The following is a 21,422-nucleotide window of genomic DNA, read 5'->3' on the forward strand; positions in this document are numbered from 1 at the left end:
AACGGAGGTTCGGAGAGAGGAAGTGACTTGGCCAAGGTCCACAGCTCATACAAGCCATGGTTTGGACCCAGTTCATCTGACGTCCAAACCCACTCTCCCCCCTTGGCACCAGCTCCTGCCCCTCCCGACCGACCGACCGACCGTACTGGGATGGAGGAGGGGCTGCTCCAGTCAACACGCCTCTCCCCCTGGGCCTCACAGATCCTCCCCACTATTTCCTGTCCCCCCCGCCCCCGTGTTCCTGCCGAAAGGAAACAGGCACTACCCCAGGCTCAGGAACCAGGTGACGGGTCTGAGTCAGGCTCCAACCACAGGAAGCCACGGATCAGACACAGTTTAACTAGAGGTTTCCTGAGCTCCCTCCACCCCTGCCAGCAGCACCACCAGGGCCCCCCAAGTCTCCACGTGGAGCTCAGTGATCAATCTGGGCCTCTCCCACGTGATAGGACTTTGAAGGTTCTACCCTCAGCCCTGACCCTGATGCCAAAGCCAACTACTGAGCACCTACTGTTTACCAGACACTGGGCTAAGGACTTCGACCACATCCTTTCTTCATCCTCACAACAACTCAGAAAGGAAGGTGTCATCATTCCCATTTTACAGATGAGGAAACTGAGACTCAGAGAAGCTAAAGTGGCTTATCCGAGCCACCAGAAGAAAGCAGAGGCCAGGTCTAAACTGAGGTGTTGTCTCTGCGCACCTGGCTGCCTCACTTGCTAAAGAGAAGCCCCTCTCCCCTGCAGTTTCCTCCTTGCCGTGATAAGGATGGAGGAGCTGAGATGTTCTCCGCTGTCAACCGCCCTGCAGTGCTTAGGAGTCGGGCTTTGGCTCCCACCTCCACCCCTTCCCAGCTGTATGACCTGATGAAACTTACTTAACCTCTCTGTGACTCAGTTTCCTCATCTGTAAAATGGGGGAAATAAAAGCACCTAACTCATGGGGTTATTTTGAGTTTAGATTAAAAGGAAATCCATGTAAGTGTATCCTCAGTAAATGGGAGCTGCCATCAGAATCTGTGGGTGCCTATGTGGCCCCGGTGTCTGTCCCTTGGCCCAAGGGGATGCAACAGGGCCCTCGGAAGACTGTTAGGCCGGGGGCTGCTCCACCAGAACCTCTCACTTGCCCCAGCAGCTGACAACTCCATCTTTCCCCATTTCCCAGAGCCCTGAGGAACCAGCCCCCAGCCAACGCGCAGCCCACTGACAAAGGCCCGGTGGCTCGTGACTCAGTCAAACTGCTGTTCCCCAGCCCTTCCCACGACTCAGCCCCAGGCTTTGGGTGAGGCTCAGATGAACTGACACACAGGAAGGCGGGCGCTGAGAACTGCCAAGTGCGGCAGAGAGGCATGGGCTTGGCCTTCGAGCTCCCCAGGGACTGTTCCTCCCCATGCAGGAGACAGACAAAGAGAGAAGCCCCAGGCCTGGGCTGACCTTCTGCCAAGTGCCAGCCAGGCCTCGCAGGAGTGGGTCAGCCAGAGTGGTAACAGTGGACAAAGGGCCCCTAACCTGCCAGCCAGCCACTTCCTCGTTTGAATTTTGCTGGCTTCCCCAGGTCTGGCATCTTTGAGAGAGCTGGATATTTCCTGACTTCAGGCATGCTGAGGGGAATGGTATAATCTTCTAGTTGGAAAAAGGAAGCGGCACAAAATTACAGCAGTGAATAAGGAGACGGCTCAACAGACGCACCCGGAAGTTGTAAACAGTGAGGGTGTTTTATGGCCGGAGGGCTCTTTGCATTTGTGGTCATCTTGAGGTTTCATTTTCTCCGTGTAGTTAGTTAAATAGCTAACACTGAGGGCAGGGCTGGGGATGAGGGAACCAATAAAAAAGCCAAAGTGAAGCTAATGTCTCTGGGGGTTCCCATCCCCGGGGGCGGTGGGGGGGAGGGCGGGGTGGTGCAGGCTCTGAGAATCTCGTTCCCTGGACTCTGATGGGGACACGTGCGGACACCTCCACGTGGAGAGACAGCACTGCCGGAGGCCTGGGTCTCAGGAGAAGCAAACAGCGTCTTCCTGGTGCTCTGTCTTGCTGTAGCAGAAATCTGTGCCTTTGGGAGAAAGCCAAGTTTGTGCCCCTTGAGGCAGACTCTGACCAAGTGAATTAGGGGCAGAAGGGGAGGCCTCAGGATAGAGAAAAGGCACCATCTAAGTGACTGGTGGGTACTGTCTCCTTTAGTCCTCACACAGCCCGGGGAAAGACACTGTTGTTAATTTCCTTTACAGATGAGGAAACTGAAGTTCAACAGTTTGCTCATGGTAACACAGCTATGTAAGGGGGTAAGCTCAAGTTGAAGAGGAGGAAAATCTGAAAGACTGCAGAATACATCTGAGGCAGAAGCATTTGGTGAACTTAAAAAAGTGCCCAAGATGTAATACGAACTGAACAGAGCATGTTATAAAGCAGTATGAGTCCAGTATGATCCCAAACTTTACAAAAAAGTACATGCAGGAGTTTGTATTCTTGGGGGTGGGAAGAAAGGCTAAACAACTGAATAAAGATGATTTTGAACAGTGAAAAGAAAAAAAAGTAGATGCCTATGTAAAAAAGCAAAAAAAATGCACAGAAAAGGCTGACTGCTCCCAGCAGAAGTGCAGCCAGCTGGCCAGTCCACCCATCCATCTGCCCATCCATCCAGACATCCAGCCACCAACCCACCCATTCACCCATGTATGCATCTACCCAACTAACCCATCCATCCATCCATCCATCCATCCACCCACCCCACCATCCACCCATCCATCCGTCGATACTCATCCACCTACCCACCCACCCATCCACCTGCTCATCCACCCACTCATCCTTCCATCCGCATCTATCCACCTATCTACCCATCCACCCATGCATGCACCTACCCACCTAACCCATCCACCCATCCATCTATATAATCTATCCCATCATTTTTATCTACATATCTAGTTGCTGGTACTTTAAATAGTTTTATCTGTATCCATGGGGGGCTGCAGTGAACCATCCTTAGATTGCCACCTGAGGACCAAGGCAGGCACTGAAAGAACTCTGCCTAGGGGCTGGAGACCAGCACCCAATTACTTTCCTGGTCAGCTCCCCCACATCATGGGGCCTGAACTAGTGACCCGGGCTTCCCTAGAGCCAAACTCCCCCACACATATGAACAGAAGCCACAAAGAGGAGCAAGCCCTCCTCTGTCACTCAGAGGCCCCGGGAGGCCACAGAAGGCTGGGCTCGAGGCTTACCGGGCACTTGGAGAGGTCCCAGTTGTGGATGACCCTGGCTGGGATCACTGAGGCATCGTCTTGATGGCAGATGTCACAGTAATAGAGGCCAGAGAAGGCACAGAGCTTGGGTCGTACAAATGAGAAGCCGATCTGCCGGGAGCAGCCTGGGGAGAAGAACAGTGGGGGGGTGAGCAGCGGTGGGGCCAGAGTCAGCTTCTGAGCAACACAGAAACTGCCAAGGCAGAAAGGGCCCACTATCGACGGAAAGAATCAATAGAAAGTTTAAAAAGGAAGAGTACGAAGGAATTCCCTGGTGGCGCAGTGGTTAAGAATCCTCCAGCCAATGCAGGGGACTCGGGTTCGACCCCTGGTCCGGGAAGATCCCACAGGCAGTGGAGCAACTAAGCCCATGTGCCACAACTACTGAGCCCGTGCACCACAACTACTGAGCCCATGTGTCCCAACTACTGAGCCTGCGTGCTGCAACTACTGAAGCCCGCACGCCTGGAGCCTGTGCTCCACAAGAGAAGCCACCACAATGAGAAGCCCACGCGCTGCAATGAAGAGGAGCCCCTACTCTCTGCAGCTAGAGAAAGCCCGTGCCCAGCAACAAAGACCCAACGCAGCCAGAAATAAATAAAGAAATAATGAAATACATCTTTAAAAAAAAAAGGAGTACAAAGATAAAAACAACCACCATTCATATTCCCACCACTCGGAATCAACCCTACTGACTAATCTTTATGGCAAAACACCGTAAGAATTATCATCAGCATTTCACAGCTGAAGAAACGGATACACAGTGAGGTTTGGAAACCTGCCCAGTCGCGCACCGATTGAGTGGCACAGCTGGAGCCAGATTTGGGTTGGGGTGGTGTAGAGCCCACATTCTCTTTTCCCTTGCTGCCTCTGCTCAATGTTCCCACTGTTTGCACACCAATGCCAGCCTCCTCTGGGTCCACCCCTCCACGGGGGCCCAGAAACGGAAGCCACAGAGTCAGGGTCTCGGCAAGCAGGGCAAAGGCTGGGCACATGGGGCTGGCCGCGGGGAGTGGGTGGGGAAGCCAGCCAGAGGCAGGGCCGTCTGGACATGGCCTGGTGCCAGCCTGAAGCCAGACCTGCCTGACGCCTCGAGACAGCGGTTCAGGGCCAGCTTCAGACCCTCTGCTGGGGGCCCCTCCACAGCAGGGCAGGGGGAGGGTGGGGGCACGGGCGTGGGGTGTGCCCAGGGCAACACCAAGCCCTGCCTCAAATCCCCAGCACGGGCCCTGCCTCCTACAGTACCAGGGAAGGGTCCCCTCTGCCTCCTGGGGACTAGAAAGGCTGGCTCTTTGATGTACCAGCTGTCTCATCCTGACCATCACCAAATTTTTGCAAGGTTCCAATTCAGCTACTACTTGTTATCACGAAGTTTAAAAGAGGTTTTGAAAGTGCCCCGTAGACTATGAAATACAAGCCAGATGTCAGAGATTGGTGTCTGCCTGGTCAACAAGCTGTGCCCACAGGCAGAAAGGAGGCCTGAGCTTTCCAGTTTCAGTGTGGCTGGCAGGCTGGCGGGTGGCAAACAGAGCCGCCTGCCAGCATCCATATCCCCAGCGGGGGAGCCCTCCTGCCAGCCCCGGGGGCCTGGCCTCCTCCCTGAGCCTGGCACCCATGGGGTTGATGGGCAAAATGTCAGCGTTAGCGGCTGGCAGGTGGGGGACGAGGGGTGAGCAGGGGCTTGAAAATATCTTCTGCAGGAAGCTCTGCTCTGCTTAGCTTCTCCATCCTCAGGGGGCATCGACCGCAGACCACTTCCTTCCAGATGCCTGAAGCAGGCTTTCCCCTCTAGTCCCACAGGCTCCTCCCCGACAGGACAGCTCCTAGACCGCCTGCAGCCACCCGTCTCCCTGCGGCACGCTCTGCAGCAAGGCCGCCTCCTCCTCCCGGAGGGCCCAGGGTGATGGAAACAGGTGTCTGGGTTGGCGAGGAGAGCTAGGAAGGGAATGTGAGCAGCGGAATGTCATGCAGCCTTGAAAGCAAGGGAGTGGAGAGGCCCTGTGGGGGCCCGGCTAAGAGAACAGGTTCTGGGACCATCAAGTCCTCTTCCGGCTCTGCCATCATGCGCTGTGTGAACCTGGGACAGGTACTTACCAGCCCTGGGACTCAGTTTCCTCAGCCATAAATAGAGACAAACCCCTACAGGGCTGTCATGAGGATTAAAGCAGACAGTCCAACGAAAGCATCTGGCCCAGGGCCCAGCACAGGATTGGACGATGCTAACCACAGAGCAGATGCGCTGACCTAGAAGAATATGTATAATATACCCCCCTAAGGAGGAAAAGCCCAAGTTGCGGAACAAGAGGTATAGCTGTGCCGACTAAAACAGCGGCAATGCGCCACAAGTGCTCATTTACATTTCAATATATTTACATTAAAGGAAACTAAAGATCCAGTTCCTCTCACGCTAGGAAGTCACATTTTAAGTACTTGGTAGGCACATGTGGCTTGCGGCGATCGTCCTGGACAGCACAGATCTAGAACATTCTCATTACCACAGAGTTTTGGTGGACAGCTCTGAGTAGTACGAGCCCATTTTTGTAATTAAAAACAAATTGTGGGGGCTTCCCTGGTGGCACAGTGGTTAAGAATCCGCCGGCCAATGCAGGGGACACGGGTTCAAGCCCTGGTCTGGGAAGATCCCGCATGCGGTGGAGCAACTAAGCCTGAGCACCACAACTACCAAGCCTACGCTCTAGAGCCTGCAAGCCACACCTACTGAGCCCACGTGCTGCAACTACTGAAGCCCGTGCGCCTAGAGCCCGTGCTCCACAACAAGAGAAGCCACCACAGTGAGGAGCCCGTGCACCACAATGAAGAGCAGCCCCTGCTCGCCGCAAGTAGAGAAAGCCCATGCGCAGTAACCAAGACCCAATGCAGCTGATAAATAAAAATAAAATAAATTTATAAAAAAATAATTTAAAAAGTAAAAATAAAAACAGATCTTGTACACTCACAAAAGCATGCCAAAATATTTGGAAGGGTACCATGCCCCTGCTCCAAAAGGATATAATCTGATCATCAAACAGCCTCAGTTGCTGCAACTTCCCCTGGGGCAGGATGGGGCACTGGTGGGGACCAGGAAGGGGTGCAGAGCCTAGAGCAGGAACCCCACTGCGGGCAGAGCGAGGCTGGCAGGGAGGCTGGGGGCGGCGGGACAGAGAGTTGGCACCTGCACAGAAGCAGCCCTGGGAGTCGAGGCCTTTCTCCGTGGGGATGGCCACCAGATACTGCAGCAGGTAGCCATTCTCCCACGTAGTGAACCTCAGCACCTCCTGACAGTTTTCATCCAGACTCCCGCCGAGCGTCACTGCCTCCTCGGCCGTCTCCAGGTAGGACGCCAGGACCCTGTGCACCAGGTCCCTCCACAGGGCAGCCTCCTCGGCATTCCCGGCCTGCAGCTTCAGGACGGCGTTGGCTGTGATGATTTTGAAGAAGGATGGGCCCCTGAGGCTTGTGTCCGGCAGGATGTCTCAGATGGTCTCGACTCCATGGCTGTCACTTAACATCGTCTCGTTGTTTCTCATGCAGAAGCACCTCAGAGACTCCAAGGACAGGGAGAAGATATAGGGCATCCAGGTGCGGTCCGTGTACAGGTACAGAAGGGATTCTTTAATAGCATCGGGCTCGGGAACTTGGGAAGAGGACCAGTCCAACTGCAGGCCCTGGGGGGTTTCAGGCTCTGAGAGCAGGTCCGAATGGGAGGGGTGGCCACCCTGGGGGGCCTCTGGGGGGTCCTCGGGTTGGTCCGGGTACTGGATGGTCACCCACTCCTCTTCCTGCTGGGGCCGGCACTTCTGCAGCGCCTCCCGCACCCGGTCCAGCCAGTCCTCGGCTTCATCCCGGCACGAGGCACGCAGGGTCAGCTTCTTGCCCGAGAAGACCAGCTCGAAGCGGCCGTCGCTGTGGGCCGGCCCCACAGATTTGCAGCGCAGCGGCGAGCAGTTCTCCACGCAGGTGCCCTCCTCGCCGCTCAGGCAGAGGCGCAGCTCCAGCGGGGAGAGCTCGCAGAAGAGCTCTTTCCAGATGCCCATGGCCCCCTGCCGCTCCACCGTGCCCAGCTTCAGGAGCCCCCGGAATGGGTTGGACAGCCCTGGAGGCAGAAAGAGGTGCTCTAGATGACGGGCCTGACCCTTCAACAGCCTGGATAACCTCCGGGGCCAGAGTCCTGTCCCGGGTGTGGATGAGACCACTAGGAGAACACGCGCCCGCCACTGGTTGGATGGGAGCGTTTTTTGAGAGCCTCCATCCCATCCTCATCCCAGCTGTTAACCTTGTTCCTGAATTTCACTGAGAGAATAAAAGCACTCAAACGATCACCTCTACATGCCCCTCACGGACCCCCCACTTCCAGCATCTGCACCCACACTCTGACTGCCCCCCGTGGCCGGGGAAGAGCTGGCTGTGCTTCTGTCTGAGGCCAACCCTCCCATGTGTGCTCAAGGACAAGGACGTCCTCCTGGAATCCTCCCTTGCCTGTGTCGCCCTTTTCTCCCTTCTCTACTGGCTCATTCCCACCAGCCCACCAACACGCTGTTATTTCTCCCAGCTTTAAAAATATCTCTTGACTCCACTCACATCTCTAATTACCACCCCGTGTCTCTGTTCCCTTTACAGAAACCCCCCTGAGGAGGTGTGGGAACTGTCTTTACTCCCCCTGCTCCCATTCCTTCTTGAACCTGCTCCAAGCAGCCTTCTGTCCCCTCATTCCACAGAAGCTGCCCTTGGGAAGGCTACCAGGACCTCCTTGCTGCCAAGTCCAAAGGCCAATCATTGGTCCCCATCTGCCCTGGCCCATCAGCATCCCTGGATACAGCTGAGACCCTTTCCTTGGTTCTTCTCTGCTGTCACTGGCCCCCCTCCTGTCTCCCAGGCTCCCCCTCCTCTCGCTGGCCTCTCAGTGCTGGAGGCCCTGGGCTCAGCCCTGGATTCTCTTCTCTACAGACACCAGCTTCCTAATTGAATTTCCCTGGTCTCGGAGCTTTATGCCAACGACTCCCTAGTTTTTATCTCCAGCCTGGGCCTCGCCCTTCAACTTTCGATTCCCATCTCCATCTGCTCCATGTATGTCTAATAGGCTTCTCAGAGTCGACATGTCCAAAAATGAATTCCTGATTCTCCCACTCCAAACCTGCTTCTCTCCGGATGTTCCTCCTCTCATTAAATGGCAAACTTCATCCTTCCAGCTGCTTGGACTAAAAATCTCACAGTTATCCTTGACTTTCTTTCACACCCCACATCTAAGCCATTAGCAAATCCTCTTGGCATGTCCAGAATCTTCCTCCACTTCTCACCGCCTCCAGCACTATCCACCACCATTCCTGGCCTGGCTTATGGCCGCGGTCTCCTAACTGGTCTCTTTAGCCCTTCAGCAAATGAGCCACGATGACTCCCCCTTTTAAAAGATTACATCTCTCCGCCCCAAACCCTGCAAGGCTGCCATCTCCCTCAGAGCAAAAGCCAATGTCCTTTCTGTGGCCCATGAGACCCTCCGTCACTCTGACCTCATCTCTAACCACTCCCTCCCCATCTCCTCTGCTCCAGCTACTCAGGTCTCTGTCGTTTCCTGCACATGTCAAGTGTGTTCCTGTCGCAGGGCCTTTACACGTATTCTCCCTGCTTGAAGCACAAAGATCACCTCGTGCCTTCCTCCCTCCCTCCACTTCTCCTCAAATATCACCATATTTGTGAGGGCTTCCTTGGCCATCCTTCATGAAATAGTACCCTGCCCACCTCCCTGATTTACTACTCCCCACAGAAATTATTATCACTTGTCCACACTGCACGTTTACTTGTTTATATGCGTATTTCCTGCCTCTTACACTAGAATATACTTCCCATGAAGATAAGGACTTCGCCTTGTTTCCTGCAGTGTCCCCAGCACCGAAAACAGTGCCTGGCTCATCACAGATCTCAATAAGCATCTGTGGAGTGAGTGAGTGAGTGCCTATGTACCACACACAGCCCAATGCTTCCTGCTCCCTGCGGTCCAAAGGACACACACTTCTCTCTCCCAGCCTGGACTAAGCTTAGAGATTTCAAATCACTGTGTAGGGTCTTCCTACTCTTCGGGGCATGATGATGTAGGGGCATAAAACACACCTTCTCTGCCATGGCTGCAGTCAGCACATGGGCTGAAAGAAAAACCTAAAAGGAGGCAGCATGGAGACCAGGGCTCTGCCCAGACTCCCCGAGCCAGGGCCCCAGCAACCTGGCCAGAGTTCTCTGCTGGGTCATTGCAAATGGAAAATGAGGAGAGAAAGAGACTGATTCTACGGCACACTTTGTTTGTTTGTTTCTGAGGGTTACAGAAAAATTAGGTTATGGTTATTTAATGCTGTCTGGAATTTCACAGGGTGCGGAGATCAACCTGGCCTCATTGTAAACTGCACACAAAGGACACTGAACAAATAGCAGATCTGATAAACCCCACCAGAGCTGTTAAATAAACCATCTAAGAGAGAGTCCTTGGGAGGGAGCAGTTGAAACACCTGGGTCTTCAAGAGGCAGGGGGTGTGCCCTGGGCTACAGACGGACAGAATCAAGATGTCTGTACACTTATAAGGTTATCTTATGTATCTTATATATAATCTCATGTATAACCACAAGATTTATAGGAGAGTTTCAGGGAAGAGAGTTTCCATTTCAATATATGAAACAGCATTTGTGTACTCTGTAGGGAGTTTTGACCAGTACTTTATTAAGATTTTTATGAGAGGGACTTCCCTGGTGGTCCAGTGGGTACGACGCCACGCTCCCAATGCAGGGCGCCCAGGTCCCATCCCTCGTTGGGGAACTAGATCCTGCTTGCCTGCTGCAACTAAGAGTTCACATGCCGCAACTAAGAGTTCACGTGCTGCAACTAAGACCCAGCCCAGCCTAAATAAATAATTAGAAAAAAAATTTTTTTTTACGAGAAAATATACTACTTTTCCTAAAATGCTTTCCTGAATTACTCAGCAAGGGTGCTCCTTATTACATTTAGGGGATGAGGTTTTTCTTGGGAGAAGACACCGCCCAACTGGTAATGATAAAGAGGACTTCTGAACTGCTTTCTGAAAGGCACTGCCCACAGGTACTGTGGCACCCGGAAGCCCGCAGTCACCTACCCATCTGCCTGCGATGCACCACCCTGAAGTCATTATGCTCTGGTGCCGGGGTGGCCTCACCTCTCCTGCTTCCTGGGGAAGGCACGCAAGCTTTGTCCAAGGCCTCCAAGGAACAGCTTCTTCTTGGTCCTTGCGTGAGGAGACCAGGCCTTGACTCTGGAGTCCCTCTGGGAGAACCTACAGAGGCATCGGAAGGACTCTCCACGGGCTGTTCCCGGGGAGGCTGGTAGAAGTCATCTTCTGAGATCCAGTTTGTGTTTATCTATTGGGAAAGAAGTAAGGGCAGGTTGTTTTTAAAAACATCTTTATTGAGACATGATTCACATACCATAAAACCAACTCATTTAAAGTGTGTAATTCAATCGTTTCCGCATATTTACAGACCTGTATGACCACCACCACATGGTTTAGAACATTTTCATTGTTCCATAAGGAAACCTCGTACCCATCAGCAGTCACTCCCTGTTTCCCCTCAGCCGCCCCAGGTCTAGGCAACCAATAATCTACTTTCTGTTTCTACAGATTTGCCTATTTTGGACACGTATAAATGAAGGCTTATGTGGTCTTTTGAAATGGGCTACTTTCCCTTAGCATAATGTTTTCGAGGTTGTGGTAACTATCAGTACTTTGTTCCTTTTTATTGCCAAATGATATGCCAATGTGTGGATGTACTGCGGATGTACCGCCTTTTGTATACCCATTCATCAGTGGACACCCAAGCCCACATGCCACAACTAAGATGCCCGCATGCTGCAACTAAAAATCCTGTGTGCCACAATGAAGATCCCGCATGCTGCAACTAAGACCTGGCGCAGCCTAAGTAAATAAATAAATAACTATTTTTTTAAAATTAAGAACTTCTGTTCAACAAAAGATACCATTAAGAGATTTAAAAGGCCAGCATGGCCTGTAAGAATATATTTGCTATATGCATATATTTTTCTCCAATAAAAGACACATGTACAGTATACAAAGAGCCCCTAGCAAATCAACAAGGAAAACACATACCACTCAATTTACGAATGAGACAGTGACTTTAAAGGATGCTTCCAAAAAGCAAATGCAAAGGTATCAATATCATTAGTCATCAGAGAAATGCAAATGAAAACCACAGTGAGATAGCACTACACACCTACTAGAGTGGCCAAAATGTAAAAGATTGACAATACCATTGACAATGGTATTCTTCATCCCAGAAGAGCGATGGAAATGCTCATATACTGCTACTGTGAGTATAAGTCAGCACAAGCCCTTTGGCAGTATCTACTAGAGCTAAACGTGCGCCGACTCAGTGACCTAGCAATTCCATTCTTAGATGTACACCCAGAGAGGAGTACACAGGTTCACCGAAAGGCAAGTACAAGAATGCTCATAGCTGCTTTCTACATAACAGCCCAAACCGGAAAACAACCCAAATGTCTGTTTACAGGAGAATGGATAATTACGCTGTGATATCTTCTTACACTGGAATACTACAGAACAATGGAAAACAACAAACTAGAGCCTCAGGCTATCTCACAGACATAATGGTCAGTGAAAGAAGTAAAAGAGTACACACTCTATGATTCCATCTATATGAAGTTCAACAACAGGAAAAACTTTAAGGACTGGAAGTCAGATTAGTGGTTTCCTCTGGAGGGTGGCAGTGAGTGGGAGAAGGCACGAGGGAGCCTTCTGGTGGCTGGAGATGTTCTATATCTTGATCTGGATGGTGGTTACGGAGTGTATGTGATATACAATTACTCACTGAGGTATACACCGAGGACCTGGGTACTTTAAACACATCATTCCTCAAAAAAAATGTTAAAGGAGAAAGTGGGACAATTCAGTGGGGAAATAATAGTCTTTCCAACAAATGGTGCTCATCTGACTGTATAACCACATGCAAAAAAGGGAAGTTGGATCATAGATTTAAATGTAAGGGATGAAACTATAAACTTTTTAGAACACATGGGAGTAAATCTTCAAGACCTTAGGTTAGGAATGAGTACTTAGATTTGACACCAAAGGTACAAGCAACAACAGAAAAAACAGACTACCTCAAATTTTAAAACTTTTATGTTTCAAATGATGCCATCAAGAAAGTGAAAAGACAACCCACAGAATGGGAGAAAAATCGGCAAATCATTTCTCTAATAAGGGTCTAGTGTCCAGAATATATACAGAACTATAACTCAACTTTTTTTTTTTTTTTTTTTACCAAATGCCATGTAGTCCTTTATTCCTTTTTGTTTTTTCGGCTGTGCAGTGCAGTTTGTGGGATCTCAGTTCCCTGACCAAGGATCAAACCCGGGTCCCCTGCAGTGGAAGCGTGGAGTCTTAACAACTGCACCACCAGGGAAGTGCCATGGATTCATTTTGTGTAACGGTAGAAAACTGGGGGGAAAGCAAGTTTCTTTGCTGGGGGAGGGCCCACCGTCAGGTTGAAGATACCGTTAAAAAATCCAAGTGGAGAAGTCAAGTGGGCCATCGGAAGTGAGTGGGAACAAAGATCAGTGTGTTCCTGGAGCAGAAGAAGATTCTGCTGTGGCTGGAACACATTGGGCAAGAGGGGAGAGGTGGGCAGAGAGGTGGGCCAGGGCAGGTTAGGCCACAATGACGAGGTTGGTTTTCATCCAGTCTCTGACAGGAGGTTCTGACTCAGCCACTGACCGCTTGTGAAACCAGGGAAAAGTGATTGTCCATCTAATGAATGCTGGCTACGTGCCAGCCACTGTCACACCCTGTCTGCCCACCGGTCAGGAAGGTGGAGGTGGGGATGGGGGGAGTGGCCTTCTCACCCTTACTGCACCGAGGAAACGAGGTGTAGAGCGGGCAGTGACTAGCCCTGGGTCCACGCGGCTCCTGGGCCGTCCTCGGGCCTGGAACCGTCTGTGCACGGAGCTCTAACTCATCCTCTTCCTTTGCTGAGGTGGGGAGACTGAGGTCCCGTCTGACAGGGGCACGTCAAGGACATACAGGCAGCTCCGTCCCTGACTCAAAGTGGGGTAAACTGAGGCCAGAATCCGCGTGCCAGGCTCACACGGCAGAGGAGGGCGCCTGGGTCGGCCCCGGGAGCACGCTCCCCTGAGGCCGGAGGCCAGCTCACGTCCGGATCCCGCATCAACCTCCCACATCACGGCTGCTGCCCGGTTGGGGGAAGGGGTGAAACGCGACCCGTTGTCAAGAAGACGGACCCCGCAGGCCCTCACTGGCGTAGAACTCTGGTCCGGGCCCCTCCTCCTCGCCCCCTGGCCGCTGAGGTCCAGGGGCCCCATTTCCTGAGGGCCGGGAGCCCCCAGCCTCCTCCGGTTTCCACGGCAACGCCCCCATGGCTCCGCCTCCTCCCTCCACCTACAGGCTCCCTCCTGCCATACATCTGCGCATGCCCCTATAACTCAACTTATTAAATAACCCAATTTAAGAATGGGGAAATGTTTTGAATAGACATTTCTCCAAAGAAAATACACAAATGGCAATAAGCACACGAAAAGATGCTCAACGTTATTAGTCACCAGGGAAATGCAAATCAAAACCATAATGAGATACCTCTTGTCCCCCACTAGGATGGCTACAATAAAAACAAAAACAAAACAGACAGTAAGAACTGCTGGCAAGGATACAGAGGAATACGCTGCTGGCTGAAATATAAAACAAGGCAGCTGCTTTTGGAAAACAGTTTGGCAGTTCCTCAAAAGGTTAAATACAGAGTTAACCATATGATCCCAAAATTCTACTTCAAGGTATGCATCTGAAGAAGTTAAAACATATGTCCAAGCAAAAAATTACACATGAATGTTCACAGTAGCATTATTCGTAACAGTCAAAAAGCAGGAAAAATGCCAATGTTCATTCACTCATGAATGGATAAATAAATTGTGATACATCCATATACTCAGCAAAAAAAAAAAAGAATGAATGAAGTACTGATAGGGGCCACAACATGGATGAACCTTAAAAACATTTTGCTAATTGAAAGAAGCCTATCACAAATGTCACATATTATACGATTCCATTTATGTACAATGTCCAGAGCAGGCAAATCTATAGACAAAGTAGATTAGTGGTTGCTAGGGGTTGAGGGGGGTGAGGCAGGAGGGGAAAGGGACAGGAGTGGTTGCTAATGGGTGGGGAGTTTCTTTCATGGGAGATGAAAATGTTTTCAAATCAGACTGTGGTGATGGTTGCACAACTCTATGAACACATACTAAAAAAACCGAATTATACACTTTAATTAGGTGGATAGTATGCTATGTGAATCCACAATAAAGCTGTTAAGAGAGTGGGTGGGTGTGCCTCTTCTAGTCTGGCCCATCCTGAGTTATAGGATCTGGAAGGATAGACACGTGTGGATGGAGCTGAAAGAGCAAGACTACATCCCCAACACAAGCCCCAGACAGTAGCTGGGATGAACTCTGGGTTTTGCGTGTCCTGTGTGCACATGCACTCCAATTCCTACTTCTGCTTTTCGAGATCCACCAACAACTGTGAAATGGCACAAGAGCTTGCGTTCACAGCTTGACTACTGCTTCCCTGGGCCCACAGTTCCAGCCTCTACCCTCGGGGTCTCTCTCCAGGACAGTCCCAGGGCTGGCTTTCTTGGGTCATCAACACACTGGACTGGCTTATTCTAGAACAGCACTGTCCCACAGAAATACAATGCGGGCCTCACAGGTCATCTTAAATGTTCTAGTAGCCACATTAAAAAAAGTTTCAAAAACAGGTGATATTAATTTTAATAGTATATTTTTATTTAAAATACCTATTTAGGGACTTCTTTGGTGGTGCAGTGGATAAGTCTCTGTGCTCCCAATGCAGGGGGCCTGGACTCGATCCCTGGTCAGGGAACTAGATCCCACGTGCATACACAGCTAAGAGTTTGCATGCCACAAATAAGGAGCCCTGGAGTCGCAACTAAGGAGCCCACCTGCCGCAACTAAGACCTGGCGCAACCAAATAAATAAATATTTTTTGTAAAAAATAAATAAAATACATATTTAAAATGTTTTCATTTTAATGTGATCAATAAACAAATTATGAGTCAGTGGGAAGTTGTATAACAAAGGGAGTCCAACTCGAGGATGGAAGATACCTTAGAGGACTGGGGCGGGGAGGGTGGGGGGGACTCGAAGGGGGGGGAGTCAAGGAAGGGAGGGAATACGGGGATATGTGTGTAAAAACAGATGATTGAACCTGGTGTACCCCCCCCAAAAAAAATAAATAAATAAATAAATAAATAGAAAAAATAAATAAATAAACAAATTATGAATGAGACATTTTACATTCTGTTTTTCCTACTAAGTCTTCAAAATCCAGTGTTTATTTTACACAGCTTATCTCAATTTGGACGAGCCACGTTTTAAGTGCTCAAGAGCCACATGTGGCTAGTGGCTGCCCAAGTGGACGGTGCGGTTCGAAATCTGGTTCGTGTTGCAGAATGAGTATTTTCAAAGCCTGGTGTTTTAGGACAACGTTTATTTAATAATAACAAGTACTGAGGAGGAAACCAAAGCTCAGTGAGGTGAAGTGCCTCGCCCACGGGCGTAAGCTGGTAAGTGGCAGTGGTTAAGAGCAGAGACTCTGAGGTTGGGTGAGAATTATCTTCACCACAGGGTCGATGTGCAAATAACAGGGGTCGATGTGCAAATAAAAGGAGACACCCGTGGGAAGTGAGGGCGTAGAGCCTGGCTCACATCCACCACTCACACCCCAAGGAACATTAGCTCCCTCACCACGATGCTATTAATACCAAACGCTGCAGGGCGCGGGGCTCAGTGGGAGAAGGCAGGGACCACTCGGGGTCACTAGCTGGGGAAACCCTGCACTGGCTCTGAGACATTCACCAACACTCCGCCCCCACCACCACCATCCCCCGCCAAAACAACCCAGCTTGGACCACTCACCGGACTGGTGGGTGAGGGAACCACAAGGCTCAGCCGAGGTCTGTCATCCTCCAGGGGCTTCCGCTGGCCACTTCCTTGGCCAACTGCTCTGGTTGCCTCTCTCACAGGACTAGGAGGCTGCTGGCCTGAAGTGCTCCCCGAAAGGACAGCCTGGGCCATGCCCAGCTTCAGCCAGCCCCCAGGGCCAGGCGCCTGGGAAAGAGGCTCCCCCGTGTGGGCCCCATCTCGGGTCCCAGGGGATGCTTGGGCAGGGTGGGGCTCCGCAGGTACCTCAAAGGGCGGGGGTGTGCTGGTGTCCAGGCCGTGGAGGGTGAGTGAGGCCTGCAGCACGGGAACCTCCGTTTCTGGGCTCAGTCCCTCGGTGGGCACAGAGTTCACCTGGGCTTTGCTGAATTCCGACAACACCCTGGACGTTTTTAAACAAAGAAACCTGTGTGACAGGGTTGTCAGCTGGAGTGCCCAAGGCTAAGTGGAAAACTGCTGTTTTATGATTGAATAAAACAAAACAAAACAACCCCCACCCCCTTAATCATCACTGCGCTCCCAGCTCCCACGCACACACACGCCCACCAACGTGGCTCCCCAGCGGGGACTCGGGCAGGCTGGGTGGACAGGTGAGTTGTGCAGCCCAGGATCTCAGGTGACTAAGCTCACAAAGCAGAGGAAAGGACTCGAACGGATTGCCTTTTACCCTCTGAACAGGCTCGCCGGGCCTGGGGAGTCTGCGCAGCCAAACAAACCCGTCCCTGCCCCAAGCCGACCTCGGCAGCGCCTTGGTGAACGCATGTCTCAGAGCTGGGCTCCAAGACTCCGCTCCTTGGGACACAGGCTTGGGCGAAGGGAGGACCCGCTTTGTTCCCAGAACAGGATGTGTTCCTGACGGGACTGGCACTTCCTGCCCCTCAGTGGTGCGTCTGGGCCCAGGGAGCCAGTGTCACTGCCTTTGTACACACACACACACACACACACACACACACACACACTCTTACACACACACACAAACATACTTCTGGGTCTTCTGGAATGTGCACTGGCTAGTGGCTGCTCCTCCCTCCCTCTCCCGAGGCTTCCAAGTTGTGCTTCTGAATTAAACCTATCTGCTGCCTCCACCTCTGCTTATGAATCCAGTGAGGACGTCAGGGACAAATGCAGGTTCTGGTGGCAAGAAAGCTGTCTGGAGCCCAAGAGATCACACACATCTGCCCTAATGGCTTAGACGGGGTGTAGAAGACACACCAAACTCCCCTTAATGTGGTTGAATGGAAACAAGGATTTTAGAACTCAAGTTTTCATCTTCTAGGTGCTCTTATTTACACCATCATAACCTCAAACAACATTTTAAGACATTCTAGACAAGAAGAGGTGACCAACCCATGCATTTCTGGGCAACTGATTTTCAACACAGGTGCCGAGACATTTCAATGGGGAAAGAATAGTCTTTTCAACAGATGGTGCTGGGATCAGTGAATAGTTTCATGCAAAAGAATGAAGTTGGACTCCTATCTCACATCATAGAAAAAAATTAACCCCAAATGGATCAGAGACCTAAAGGTAAGAGCTAAAACTATAAAACTCTTAGAAGGAAACAGGTGTAAAGCTTCATGTCTTTGGATCAGGCAATCATTTCTTAGATATGACATCTAATGTATAAGCCACTAATAAAAAATATAACTAATAAAAATATTTGCATATAAAATATACAAATATTATCATATATCTGATAAGAGTCTAGTACCCAGAATATACAGAGCTCTTACAATGCAATAATAAATAAATAACCCAATTTAAAAATAGGCAAAGGATTTGAATAGACATGACTCCAAAGAAGATATACAAGAACTTCCCTGGTGGCTCAGTGGTTAAGAATCCACCTGCCAATACAGGGGACACAGGTTCAAGCCCTGGTCCAGTAAGATCCCACATGCCTTGGAGCTACTAAGCCCGTGTGCGGCAACTACTGAGCCTGTGCTCTTGAGCCTGCGAGCCACAACTATTGAGCCCACGTGCCACAACTACTGAAGCTCGCACGCCTAGAACCCGTGCTCCACAGCAAGCGAAGCCACCGCAATGAGAAGCCTGTGCACCACAACAAAGAGTAGCCTCCACTTGCTGCAACTAGAGAAAAGCCCACGCACAGCAACAGAGACCCAGCACAGCCAATAAATAAAATTAATGAATTAATTACAAAAACAAACCTGTGCTTTCATTTAGAGAACAACGGGGAAAATACATGTATTATAAATATTTATGTGTAAGTAAATAAAAAGCATGGCCTGGAGAATCTGAATGGCCGCCTTATAAAGTCCTCCCGACAAGTGAGCCTGAGCCTGGGGTTCTCCTGAACACGTGGACTATTGTGCTGGTGAGACACAGGACTATTCGCCAGCAACAGCCACGAATACAAGCACAGAGGTGGGCTGCACGTGCTAAGAATCCTTTCCCCCGAGGGAAGGCCTCACGACAATGACCTCCGACAAATATTACTAAGCAAGGTTTTGCAGCAGTGCACAGGGGGACAAGCAGTAGGAGAACAGGTGACACAGGTACCCAGCAGTAAAATGACACCACCGCCTGGTGAACGTGCATGCTGTGTCAGACGCTGCTCTAAGCACCTGACAGGTCTAAGCTCATTTCATCCCCCTGGCCTTCCTCTGAAACGCCCTCCTTGGAAGCATTTTATCCCCACTTTACAGATGAGCACATCAAGGTCAGAAAGGTTGAGTGACTTGCCCGAGATGGCAAAGCTGGTTGATGGAGGACTCAGGCAGTCTGGCTCCTGAGTCCACACTCTCTACCACTAGACTGTACCTATGCTTCCCAGTGATCAGTGTAATTCAGACCCAACGAACACAGAAGAAGCTGTGCGGGGCAGTTAATCCTCTCTTCACAAGGCAAAACTGTAATTTGGTTTCTGCAAAACATGAATAAGTTTCATTTGGAATGTTATGGGTTTTGCACTTCATATCTGATTTGTAGCTTTTTATTTTTGGGCTGCACCACACCGCTTGCGGAATCTCAGTTCCCAGACCGGGGATTGAACCTGGGCCCTGGCAGTGAAAGAGCCAAGTCCTAACCACTGGATGGCCCGGGAACTCCCAATTGGCAGATGTTTTGATTTCACAATCAAGAACTTTAAGCACAACGTGTTTATGCCTAATTTTAAGTTATATACATTTAAGTAACATAATAACTTAAGCGAACTCAAGTGTTTGAGAATCTTTACCTTAAGGGTAGAGTATTTAAGACAGTCTAAGAAACGCTGGTCTCTGTGGATGCTCTAAGACGAAGATGAACTTCCAGCCCAGCTCTAAGAATGATAGTGCTGGCTGTGTGCTTGTGTGTGTGTGTGTGCGTGTGTGTGTGTGTGTGTGGTGTGGTGTGGTGTCTGCTGATTCCTCATGTCACTGTCCAGTATTGGTTTGTACATCCTGATCTCTTCCCTTGAGTTCCCCTGGAACACCCAGGACAACACTTCCCACACAGGGTGGATGGTCACTGATGCAACCACCTTAAGCTGGGATTTTCCAATCACAAGACGCAGGAAAGATAAAGGCAAGGCACATGACAAAGAGAAGGCTGGCTGGTCTGCAGGAGGAGGGAGAGACAACCAAGGGCTAAGACAGGTGACTGAGCCTCAGTCACGCCACGGGCCCAGCCATCTCTGGGGAAGGGCTGCTCCTTCCCAGCACGTTATATCTAATCTTTCCATTTGACATGTGAAAATTCTACCTGATGTGCTCGATGTTCAGAAGCCGTTTCTGGGGCCTACCAGACATGCTTATGTGTGCAGCTCACTCATGGGCATCTCATTTGATTCTCAAATAGCCCTACAAGGGGATTTCCATCGTAAAGACGAAGAAACAAAAAAATAGATAACTAATAAGGGCCTACTGTAGGCACAGGGAACTCTACTCAATACTCTGCAATGACCTATACGAGAAAAGAATGTAAAATTCAGTGGCTATATGTATATGTATAACTGAATCACTTAGCAGAAACTAAAACAACATTGGAAACCAGCTATACTTCAATAAAAATTAAAAAAAAAAAAGATGAAGAAACAGAACCTCAAAAAGAGTTAGCAATGTACAGGACATTACTGGGCTTGCAGGTGGCGGAATGGGGCTGGAAACCAGATCTGCTCCAGGGCCCGTCCATGACACCCAATCCTGGTGTGACTCCCACACGAGGCGGGAGCCCTATAAAGACCTGAACCAAGGTGGGGGGAAGGGCGGGAAACAGCAGGAGAGGAAAGAAGGTCCTAAACACAGCTGATGGAACACGGGTCCTCCTGGAGGAGATGCTTCCTAAACGGCTACCATTTTTTACCTATGAGATGAACACATATCCAAAAGTTTGATAATACCTTCTGTCGATGAGGCTGAGAGGACACAGGCACACCCCTAATGGAGTGAAAATAGGCAATATCTGTGGAAATCACAAATTAATTGATCCCTTGGCTCAGCAATTTTGCTTCTGGGAATTTACTGAACAGGGATAGCTTGTGTGGACCTAAAGGACCACATACATAGGTTATTTATGGAAACCCTGAACTCCAGTGTCCATTAAACTCAGGGCTGATTCAATAAACTAAGGTACATTTATACAATGGAAAAACCTGTAATAGAAAAAAAAAAAAAGAGGAAGCTCTGATATGAAAAGATCTCCTAAACAAGGTATAGAATGGTGTATTTATAATTTACGCTAGCTTTTGTGGAAAGAAGTGGGAGACTAAGAAATAAGAAAGATAAAAACCTCTAAGGGAAAAGATTCTGAAAACATTTTATATATATGTTATATATACTCATCTATATATATTATATATATAACATATTATATATATATAAATAATTGAATCACCGTGCTATACACCTGAAATTAACACAACACTGTAAATCAACTATACGTTGATTAAAAACAAAGAAATAAGAGAAAAATTTAAATCTGCATATTTACATTTGTTACAGATGCATTTAGAAACCCTGGGAAAATATGCAAGAAATTAATAATTACGGTTACAGGGGTGGGAAAGACTTTTCACTGTATACATTTTAGATTTTTTCAACCATAAAAATAGATTATTCAAAAATTAACGTTAAAAAGCCTGAAGGAAGGAAGGCTCTACCCAGGCTCCCTTCTCCAGTCAAGTTCGTCACTGCATGTCCTCCTCCTCCATACACTCTGTGTCCCCACTTGCCT

At 49.8% G+C, this 21,422-nt stretch overlaps 1 protein-coding gene across 1 annotated transcript; it reads right to left on the minus strand.

Annotated features, from left to right (window-relative positions):
- Positions 1–3,211: 3,211 nt before the first annotated feature.
- On the minus strand, positions 3,212–17,092 carry LOC130843652 (pleckstrin homology domain-containing family M member 1-like; the record flags this gene model as incomplete). The annotated part of the gene is given in 5 exon segments (XM_057719768.1): positions 3,212–3,357; positions 6,405–7,325; positions 10,342–10,603; positions 16,224–16,629; positions 16,915–17,092. Coding segments are annotated over 5 exon segments (1,830 nt in total), but the record flags the coding sequence as incomplete, so codon positions are not given.
- Between the last annotated feature and the right edge of the window lie 4,330 nt (positions 17,093–21,422).

Source organism: Hippopotamus amphibius, unplaced genomic scaffold, assembly GCF_030028045.1.
Source record: "Hippopotamus amphibius kiboko isolate mHipAmp2 unplaced genomic scaffold, mHipAmp2.hap2 scaffold_583, whole genome shotgun sequence".
NCBI classification, from domain to species: domain Eukaryota; kingdom Metazoa; phylum Chordata; class Mammalia; order Artiodactyla; family Hippopotamidae; genus Hippopotamus; species Hippopotamus amphibius.